The 10,949-nt window shown below is 38.2% G+C and overlaps 1 protein-coding gene across 1 annotated transcript; it reads left to right on the forward strand.

The window, feature by feature from the left end:
* The first annotated feature begins 850 nt into the window (after nt 1–850).
* adipor1a (adiponectin receptor 1a) lies at nt 851–7,707 on the forward strand. Its single transcript, XM_046075099.1, has 8 exons — nt 851–976; nt 2,387–2,602; nt 2,700–2,816; nt 3,218–3,389; nt 3,541–3,727; nt 4,612–4,799; nt 5,099–5,292; nt 5,895–7,707. The coding sequence occupies exons 2-8, from the start codon at nt 2,456–2,458 to the stop codon at nt 6,021–6,023; spliced, it is 1,134 nt and encodes a 377-aa protein (XP_045931055.1). The 5' UTR covers nt 851–976; nt 2,387–2,455; the 3' UTR covers nt 6,024–7,707.
* Nucleotides 7,708–10,949: the final 3,242 nt, after the last annotated feature.

Below are 10,949 nucleotides of genomic sequence, written 5' to 3' on the forward strand. Positions count from 1 at the left end.
AAATCAATGGTGTTTTTGAAATGGCATTTCTCACTTTTTTAAATGTAAAAAATGTTCCTTTGAGTTTACCACCTGACAGCTTGGACACAGCATGTACTGTAAGTAGTTCTTACCCTCTGAGACACAGCATAAAACATAAATAAACATAAGACGTCAGAGCAAGTTGGTCTCTCTGATTCTACCCATGCAAGTTCTAACAGTGTCTGCCATTGTATCTAATGTCAGTGATGATCTCCACTTTTTTTCCTGGAAAATGGCACAAGTGTAAGTTTATTATCAGAGCAGCCATCTGCCATGACAGGCTGCGAGAATCTAGGCTTTTATCCAACCCCATGTGGTTTTTTCATTCTGTTTGTTTATCCCCATGCATCAGTCGCTTTTCTGACTTTAACTGTGAATTATATCCCCAAGTTACTTAGAGCATCGAAAAATTTATACAGTACAGTATTTCTGGTCAAGTGCATTTCAAATAGATTTGATGCACAATACATCGTCATACTGTGCTTCCTGCTACTGAAATTTATTCCATTAAAAAACAGACTACAGTAGACTACATCTTTATATGGTCTCAGATATATATTAAATACTGTTTAACTGTTTGATACATTTATAATATATATTTTAAATGCAACATACTTGAATGCATTTTAAGATATTGTTCCAATCTTCCCCAAAACATGCTAAATAAAATGCATGTTGATATGATTAATATATATATTTTTTAAACATATATTGTTTCCGTAGTTGCACGTTGAAAATTGTTTTTTGAAATAGGTCAATAAAATGTAAACAAATGAAGGTCGTTTGCTGATCAAAGCAAGATGTTTGTTTTTCTCATGATTTTTCTACGCGTGAACGTGTGCTTTTATTTTGATAAAAGGACAAGTTTCCGGAAGAGGTCTTAAGTTCCGGAAAGGATTGTGCTTCGCATACCGATAAATAATTCACCTTCCTGGTTTGAAGACTACCTTGTCAGGTAACATGTCTGTTTCATTGAATTGTTAAAGCTGATATCAGTAGAGAATGCCTTTAGTTAACGTTATATGTTGGTGTCGTCGTGAATACTTTAGTGTTGTTGCTAGCAAGTTCATTCACACAGTGTCCCCCGCTCAGCTGGTTAGTGCTAACGTTAGCTAAAAGGAAAGGTTAGCAAGCGCATAAATTATCCATCCGTGACCTACTAACGTAACGTGTCAGTACTCGTTACGTTTTAATTCAGCTAATTGCTATCAAGTGTACCAAACCATAAAGATAGGATGAATATACTTTCCGTCGTTCGTATATTGCGGTTGTTTACATTTGGTTCTCCGTGTTCCGTCTGATGCTGTGCTAATCTACATCCGTGTGGCTTCGCTAAACTGTAATTTGGTTAAACGTTTTATTTATTTCAGCATCGGCTCTGGATCAAATGTCAATACACGGTGTCGTATCAGGAGTATTGTCCTGCTGTCATTGTCGACTGATCATTTTGACTGGTGGCATAAATCTAAATAAGTTTCGTCGCTCCTTTGTTCTCATGTTATCACTGTCTGATCGATGAAACACGGATTTCATCTGAGAACCAGATTAATCATCTGCCATTTTAAATCAAGACTTAGATTAATGTTAAGCAATATGCACTAACCCCGAATACTATATAACCTTTCTGTACTACATAGTATATACACAGTGTCCTTTCATGTTGATATGTAAGGCTGTGCAGACTGTACATTTACTGTATCCACATAAAACCATCTCTGTATTTACAGCAACTTATTATCAGTCATGAACCAATAACCAATCTGATCATTGTGGCTGAAACTGACACAATAACATTAATAATAACCAATAATATTTATGTTGCAATTGCAAAAAAGGACAATATAGACAGCAATTTTTTCCATTATTGACAAGAATTTATAGGCTATAAAAAAACATTAAAAGAACTGACCTTGTATCTGATCCCCTTCCGGTACCAGGTTTCAGGTGAAATCCGTAGTCTGCAGCTTTTGTAAAAAGGATCCACACTATTGGACCTAATTATTAATGGAACAATATCAATCATTACATTTTCTCATTGGCCCATCATATATTGACCACCGTATCTTTTTATATTCATATTTCACTATTATTCCATTTTTTTTGCATTGCCTTGTGTACAAACTGACCTGTATATCGCTGCTGTTTGTTTTTCAACTCTTGCCCCTATATTATAGCAATCATGTTTATGTTTGCTTATCTTGTTTTAGTTTGTTGTCTTTGTTTAGCTCCATGTCTATATATGTGGCTTCCTGTAAATTGGCAAAAAAAAGACAGTGCTGAGTATATTAAAAGCTACTGAGAATTAGTCTAATTTATTGTCTCTGTCAACATACTAATAAAGTTGATTGTGATTCTGGTTGCCCAGGAGGAAATTGATCTGAACCATCTGAAGCAGAATACAGAGACTGTGAGAAAGTCATCAGGCAGTCTCCTTATGTCAGGCCGAAACGGGTCTGCAAGTGATGCAGACTGCCGGATCTCTGAGGACTGCAGTGTCCCAGATGTTGAGCTGATGGAGCTGGGGCCACTGCTGGAGGAGGGAGGGGGGCGACAGGCAGCTTCTAAAGGCATCCACCCAGAGGTAGGACTGTTTCAGATAATTCCAAGAGAGACACATTTTTGTGGCTCAATAGCTTCAGTGTTATCTTGTTATCTCTTGTTTTGTTTTTTTTGTGAAGGGAGCCGCAATGCTTGCTGATAAGGAAGAAGAGGAGGATGATGAGGTGGGAGAAGTCCTGACCTTACCACTTCAGGCTCACCATGCCATGGAGAAGATGGAGGAGTTTGTACACAAAGTAAACATTTATTCTCAGTTGATTAAACACACATCTTGTATCGATACCAATTCAGTTTACAGCACCTACCCAGTCAGCTTACAACAAAGAAAACGTATTGGTCAGTAAAATAGCATCAATATGCATATAGATACTGAGAAGAAGCCTGATCAAGAAGATCTGGCCAACTTGCAGTATGATAAAGACAGACCGTTAACGACAACTGCTCATAACACAAAATACATTATGTCTGTTTTACTTAAATTTTAATGACGATTATCAGCGTTTCACCTTGTTAGATATTTAAACTGCAAATAAAGTAATTGCCTGTTGCAAAATATTACTCTTTGCTTTCAGTTTGAGAACCATATAGTAATTGTGAAATAATGAGTCCGTGAGTGAAAACTAATCTTGCATTTCAGGTTTGGGAGGGGCGCTGGAGGGTCATCCCTTTTCATGTCCTGCCTGAATGGCTTAAGGACAATGATTACCTCCTGCATGGGCACCGCCCCCCGATGCCCTCGTTCCGGGCCTGTTTTGGAAGCATCTTCAGAATTCACACTGAAACAGGAAACATCTGGACTCACCTGTTAGGTGAGAAGCCTTACATAACAGTCCTAAAATTGTTGAACCTAGGGTTTTAGCAGCAGATTCTAATCTTGTTTACAACCAGACGTGTTAGGTTAATTAAACGGTATACCCACTGGTCTCTTCTGTTACTAAACTGGCCTGTTTTTTCGCTCAGGGCTGATCTTATTCATTTGTCTGGGCACATTAACCTTGCTGCGGCCCAACATGTATTTCATGGCCCCGCTGCAAGAGAAAGTGGTGTTCGGGATGTTCTTCCTGGGAGCTGTGCTCTGCCTCAGCTTCTCCTGGCTTTTTCATACCGTCTACTGCCACTCTGAGAAAGTGTCTCGCACCTTCTCCAAGTAAGGCCTCCTGCTGTCGGACACTATTTCTCACATAACTCATACGTGTATGTCTTTTCGAATTGTAGATTTACTGCTCTAAGAGCAGGAAGGTTTTTCATTTCAGGCATCCAAAGGTTTCTTCATACAGGACATGCAGGTCCAGGTTTTCACCTATAGTTCAGTGCAATTACTGAGGAAGACACCCATGAAATGGTTCATAGCTCAGCCAAAAATACATGTTGCTGAAGTGATCTGCGTTTAGAATTTGATTTATTTCAAGAATTTACAGTATTGTTATTGCTAAATGAGGGGACTTCTCTCCTTCTCCTTTTCAGAGACTGACTTTTTGATTTCTTTATAAAATGTTTATGGCTCTGATGTGTAATTTCTGCAGTAATCAAAAGAAAAATGAACCGTAACCACGGGGTTGGTGTTTTAACTCCTAAACCCAAATGTGCTTGAGTAAGAAACTGAACCCCAAACTTCTGCTGCTGAGCCTGCCTGCACTTTGCATCGCAGCTCTGCCTTTTTTGTGCAAGTGTGGGTGAATGTGAGGCATTGTGAAGTGCTTTTAAGAGATCTGTGAAAGCAGCTAGATAAGTGCTTTCACTGTATCAGACTGCTGTTGCATCAAGGTAATTTTGGCTGAATTATCGTTTATTGCACAAACTATTATTTTATTGTGTCACAGTGTGTCCTACATGAACAATTAGTATAAAATCGGGATGGAAATGTATCAGCTGTTACTACAAGGTGATGTTCCTGTGGATATGCCAAGGTCATCAAAAATCCACAGTATTTTTGGTAAAAACACGAGTTTAGAAACATCAGCTTTCTTGCATCACTGCAGATCTTCCAGCCAAGCACCCAGCTGTTGTCTCTGTCCCCCCCCCTCTCTTCAGGCTTGACTACTCGGGCATTGCCCTCCTGATCATGGGCTCCTTCGTGCCCTGGCTGTACTACTCGTTCTACTGTTCCCCTCAGCCTCGACTTATCTACCTCACCATTGTATGTGTCCTCGGTATCGCTGCCATCATAGTGGCCCAGTGGGACCGGTTCTCTACACCTCGTCACAGACCTACAAGAGCAGGTGCTAACCGGTTGAGGATTATATGCACTTTTTAGATACCATGTTTTCTCAATAACTGTACGCAGTTGTTTGCATCGGGTTATAACTGTAGTCTTACCACATATAGGTCACTTCTTTTGCCTTTTCTGAGCAGGGGAGGAAACTCTAATAATGTGCTGTGGTTATGAATTACTGTTTAGCTTTGTTTGCATGTCTTGATTGATTGATTGTATAATAATTAATTATTTCTTGTCTTGTAATGTTTAGAAATTACTTTTTCAAAATTACACAAAGTAACTGAAACCTGATTCTCCTCTTAGGTGTGTTCATGGGTCTTGGACTAAGCGGCATTGTCCCCACCATGCACTTCACCATCGAGGAGGGCTTTGTTAAGGCCACCACAGTCGGCCAGATGGGTTGGTTCTACCTGATGGGTGCCATGTATATCACTGGTGCTGGTCTGTATGCAGCCAGGATCCCGGAGCGCTATTTTCCTGGCAAGTGTGACATCTGGGTAAGTAGGTTCAACGACTAACCAAAATATTATCAGTCTCGCAATATGGCCAAGTGCAATTTTCAAATCTCTGGAGCTGCAATGTTTTGATGATTGTGAAATGTGTCACAACATACCATTATAACTTAGCAGTGGTTCTTTTTATAAGTTGCTTTAGACAAAACTCAGCCAAAATCATTTTTATATATTTTTCAGTGAAAATGAAATGCAACAATTCCCATTCCCACTAAAATCGTGACTCATATTGCAATCACAATACCAAATTTAAAAAATAACAACATGTTTAGACATTTTTACATTTTGCTTCTCAAATGCAAATATTACTGATATTAGACAAACCTTTCTATACTCCAAAAAGATAATACACAGCCGTTGTGGCAGTACACCTGTCCAAATAATGATCATTCACAGGAGACTGAAAACTTAAATGACCGCTCAAAGAGTACATGTTGCTTTTTACACTGTAGGGAATAAAGAAATGAACAAATGAGCAGTTTCAGAGACAGCTGTGGGCAATGAATGTGCCCCCCCCTTTTGTTTGCACAAATGCAGGCAAAAGATAACAAATGAAACTGATTCTTGCATATCTCTTTCACTCCTAGTTCCATTCTCATCAGATTTTTCATGTCCTGGTCGTGGCAGCGGCGTTCGTCCATTTCTACGGGGTTTCTAACCTGCAGGAGTTCCGCTACGGCCTCGAGGGAGGATGTACCGATGACACTCTGCTCTGAGAGGCTTGACTGTGACTTACTCATACTTTTCTTTATAGTCACACACACACACACACACACACACACACACACACACACACACACACACACACACACACGTAAAATGCTGCTGGAATTCAATATAGTCACTTATTGCTCCTTCTGTACTTCTGATTTGCTAACATCTTGTTTGGGTGGTCTTTCTGTTTGGCTCTTTTTTGCTCCAATAAAGTAGCATTAACTAGCCACTGAACTACAGATGGAATTGTCAACGGGCACTACTTCTTCAATAATTATGAAGCTTGAAGTCTCATTTTAAAGTAAGATCAAAATGGGAATTTTAACCAAAATCATATATTAGAAACTCACTAGTACCCCAACTTCTACAACATAGTCTCTTACCATTGCACAAAGAGTATAAAGTATTATTTGTGCTGTAGCAGAGGGCACATACAGCAGACCATTCCTTTCCTCCCTCCCAGTTTCCATGCAGGTTAGAGGATGAATGTACTGTCCACCAGGGGTAACGTGTAGAGCAGTCCAGGATTGTTTAGGTGCTTGACAGGCTGCACACATATTTGTATGAGGAAGATGAAATTAAACACACAGTGCGAATAGATGTTTTTGAACTTTGCTGACACTGATTGTGCAGCTGTCTGTTAAACCCCGGGGACCACCACAAACCCACCCAGGCCCACTCTGCAATAAACCATGAACTGTACTCTGAAGGCCCAGTGAACGCTCTAAAATTACAATGAAATAAATACATTAATATGAAAGGAACATACAGCTTAAAACCCCATATATATGATCTATAGATGTGTCCAAGTTGCATTGTATAGTGATGATTAAAATTCAAGGGTAAAGTCTAATTCTTAAACAAACAGAAGTTTATTTGAACTTTTATGCTGAAATTTGTAGATGTTCCTTGGCATTTGATGCATTGTTTCAATTGACAGAAGTCCCAAACAAATGTTTTTCAAATTACGTAATGGCACAGAAAATCTGTAAAAATATATTTGCTCAGTTCGGGTTAGACTAAGATGCTTAAAATGTTGAACTTAAAAGAACTCCCTTGCCGTAATGTTTCAGTCAGACAACCTGTCATTGATTAATTTCTAGAGTATTTCGTTCCTGGGCTACGCACAATGTACAGATCTTACAGATCTGGATAGGTCAAATTGTGTTTTTGTCATCTAGAAGTCTTTCTTTTGTGCTAGATTTCAGATGCAATGAAAGGTGTAAATATCAAATGCACCTAAGTGTATACTATTAAATTTAAAACTTTAAATCACCATATGGGGTTTAAAATGTGTAATGTATGATTGATATAAACTTTTAGTATTCCTGTGCCTTAGGCCAATGGAAATGTTTTTAAATAAAACGGCCTATCTTAACAGTCAAGGGAGCTTCAAGGATTACCAGACGTTGACTTTTCTTGTTTTCCTTGCCATATATACAATCAAATCATTATTGAACTTACAACTCATTGATAGGTTGTATCAACTGCTGTTTAAGACTCCTTTTTCTAGATCAACTTATTCAAGCTTTATTACAAAGACTAAAACTATGTGTATTCTTGACTTTGTGTAACGTCCTGTGTAGAAAGTGATAAAGCATACATTTCACTGAAATGTAGACATAAATATTTATTAATGGTAATCTTGGAAAATTATTGTAATAAATTTTTTTCCACATGTACAAACATGGTGTCCAATTGTCTCCTATTCATGTTCAGGCAATTCAAGCAGATTTCGTATTAGCAGTATTAACAACATGATTCATGGTCTACTGTTTATCACTTGTCTCTTATGGTATTTAAAACAATGTTCTGTCTTTAAATCTTGAAATCAGTTTTAATGAATTACAGAGATCTACCTAACCATGTTTTGAGTATATTGCACTCCACTAATGATAACACATTAAAATAGGGAACACAACATTTTGAGCAGTTAACAGGTAACAAATCTGGAGCAAATGAACTAACTAAACTAACTGTTAGTGAACCATTAGTTAATGAATAAGTCTTAATCAAATTGTAAAGAGTAGCTAGTTAATGATTACGTTATTAGGAAACAAGGGAGGGAAGAAATCAAGAGTGGCATGGTTATTGATGAATTGTTAAGTACTTCCCTAATAATTCCCAATGGAGGACTAAATAGTAGATGATGATGATGATGGGAGGTCCTATATTAATCAATCATTAGGTAAGGATTAGTTCATGAACATCTGTTTATTGATCATAATAATCATTGTGATCTAGTGAGACGCGCTCTCTGCAGAATGAAGCGGAGGAAAGCGAACACAGAAGCACAATGCAAGTTTCACATAGAGATGTAGAATAATAGTAGTAGTAATATAAATAGCAATAATAATAATGATTGGTTTATAATTATTATTGTAGCAGTGGGTGTCGAGCAGGATCATTATGGCAGCAGGTGGCTTGCAACAACAGACCCGGACTCTGCAACTGGCAAAAACACCTGCAGAAAGCTGTAGAGGAAAGGAAAGAAAGCACAAAACTCCAGGAGAAGGAAGAAGTCGAGCTAGTAACATGCATTAATGGGAGAAGATTGCATACCTGACCATTAAGAGCTTTGTATGTGAGCTGAAGGATTTTAAATTCTATTCTGGATTTTACAGGGAGGAGTCCAGAGAAGCTAACACAGGAGTGATATCTTTTTTTTATATATATATCTTTAGATACCATGTCACAGAGGTGTTTGGGGCGAAGTACAAAAACTTCAGATTTGTCTGAGTTAAACATTAAAAAAATTGTAGGTCGTCCAGGTTTTTTACGTGCATTGGTTTCATCTGGCTTGATCGATGGATATAATTGGATATAATTAATCATCTGCATAACAATGAACATTTATGGAGTGTTTCTTAATAAGGTAATTAAGTTGAATAGGATTGGACCAAGCACAGAAACTTGTGGAACTCTGAGTGACTTTGGCGTGCATGGAGGATTCATTGTTAACATTTACAAACTGAGATTGATCTGATAAATAGGACTTAAATCAGCTTAGAGCGGTACCTTTAATGCCTATTAAATGCTCCAGTCTCAGTAATAGGATGTGAAGGACAGTGGTGTTGAAAGCAGCACAAAAGTCTAACAAGACAAGAGGAGACAAAGGTGTCATGTCACCAGTGCTATCTCTTTGCTATGACGCACTCTAAATCCAGACTGAAAATCCTCAAATTAACTATTGCTATGTAGAAACTCACAAAACTATTTGGTGACTGCTTTCTCAGTGATCTTTTTGCCATTTCTATAGTGTAAATTGATTTCAAATTCAAAAGCTCACCATTAACACAATTGTGTCAACTGATTTAAAAGGAATTTGTCCAAATTAAGTTTATGGCTAGCCTTAAACCAGGTACCACTTTATACAGAACAAAACAGTCACTGAGCTACAAAGTTGATAATATCAGTAAAGTGCATTTTGACCAAGATCACACAGCCACTGTCCTATTATTATTTATTTTACAAAAATATTTTCATTACTGATTAGGTAGGTTTATTGTCACAATACAACAAGTTATAGAGTGAAATTGAGTTTTATAACTCCCTTCTGCTACATAGCAGACAATATACATTAAGAAAGAATCACTTGTGAAAAATGGTTACAGAAATAAAAACTATCATCAATGGAGCAGTGCTGAGGATGGTGCAGTGGTGATGACACATGCCTTTGATGTGAGAGACCTGGGTTCAATTCCCCTCTGTGACACACCCTGCTCCGTGTTGCTCCAGAATATAATAAATAAGCCAGTCATGCTTTGCCTGATCATTATCTGTAATTTAGCTATTTCTGTTTACTACAATTATTTTCCTTTTTAAATCTCCATGTGTTGATAAGATTTTTTGCTTGTTTCTTTTATTATGGACATGTAGCCTACCAAACCACTTGCTTTGAAATAACACAGGCAGCCAATACAATCTGATTATTCCTAAAGCATCTATATAATCTGTCTGTAACACGGGAGCAGCTCGTTGTTGAAGCAGGTAAACCTACATTCAGAGGAAGCTGTGCGTCATGCGTAAAGCCCAACAGGACTGTTCTATCCACCCATATTTTGGTTTCTCTCTGTGCGTCTCAAAAAATTTTGTTTGGAGCTGGTAGCTGCTGAGTGAAAGCCAAGATTAGTTTCACCGGCGACATTCGGTTTATGGATTCACCTTCGGACATCGCTATAAAACAAATAATAACCAATGTGAAAGAACAAAAGAAAGTGATGCTCTTTTCAACCACAGGATACTGTTAATATATCAGAATCAATCCAGTGATCATCAGACTTAGATGTTACAGTGTGAAGTCTACATTTGCTCTGCGGAGACTAAATGCGCTTTTAGCACGCCGTTAATGGAAAGTGAAAGGATTTACTTGACGGTGTCAAAGAAAGAGTCACGCAGGCTGCTTTCCAACAGGCCACCAGTGCCATGGTGTGCGCTCACTGGATTTCAGTTGTATCAGTAGAACAAACGTAAGCTACAGTTTTAAAAAAAGAACGTGAAAAGGTGCCAAAGACTTATTTTACTTATTTATTTTGCTAATTTCTAGGCTACTTGTAACAAGTTAAGATCCACCCTGCTAGTGGCGTCCCCAGTACTGTCTTCAAGAAGGCTATAAGTAACAGTAGCTCAAAAGAAAAGTCTGTAGCTGAATATTGAGACAATTTGCTGCACCTGCCTCCAGCGAACTTTTTTTTCTCCCTTAACGTTTCAGCACCACCTTTGCCTTCTGTCACATGTTTTCTATAGGCCTACATTATTTTTGTCTGCGTTTATTTAGCCTATGTCTGATGCGGAGTGTGTGACTGATTGACTAGTCACTCTTAGTAGCCTAAACCACCTCGGCTATTAGCCAACTCCGAAATCGCTGGAGAAAGTGAGGGAGACAAAACGTAGATTTTGAAATGGGGGGGGGGGGGGGGGGTATAATG

This window comes from Micropterus dolomieu, linkage group LG18, assembly GCF_021292245.1.
Source record: "Micropterus dolomieu isolate WLL.071019.BEF.003 ecotype Adirondacks linkage group LG18, ASM2129224v1, whole genome shotgun sequence".
Lineage (NCBI taxonomy): Eukaryota > Metazoa > Chordata > Actinopteri > Centrarchiformes > Centrarchidae > Micropterus > Micropterus dolomieu.

Bases quoted from the DNA above. Each gene is read 5' to 3' on its own strand.
- adipor1a (XM_046075099.1), top strand. From the start codon at position 2,456: ATGTCAGGCCGAAACGGGTCTGCAAGTGATGCAGACTGCCGGATCTCT. The intron at 2,603-2,699 runs GTAGGACTGTTT...TTTTTTGTGAAG, and splicing joins CTAAAGGCATCCACCCAGAG to GGAGCCGCAATGCTTGCTGA. The intron at 3,390-3,540 runs GTGAGAAGCCTT...TTTTTCGCTCAG, and splicing joins CATCTGGACTCACCTGTTAG to GGCTGATCTTATTCATTTGT.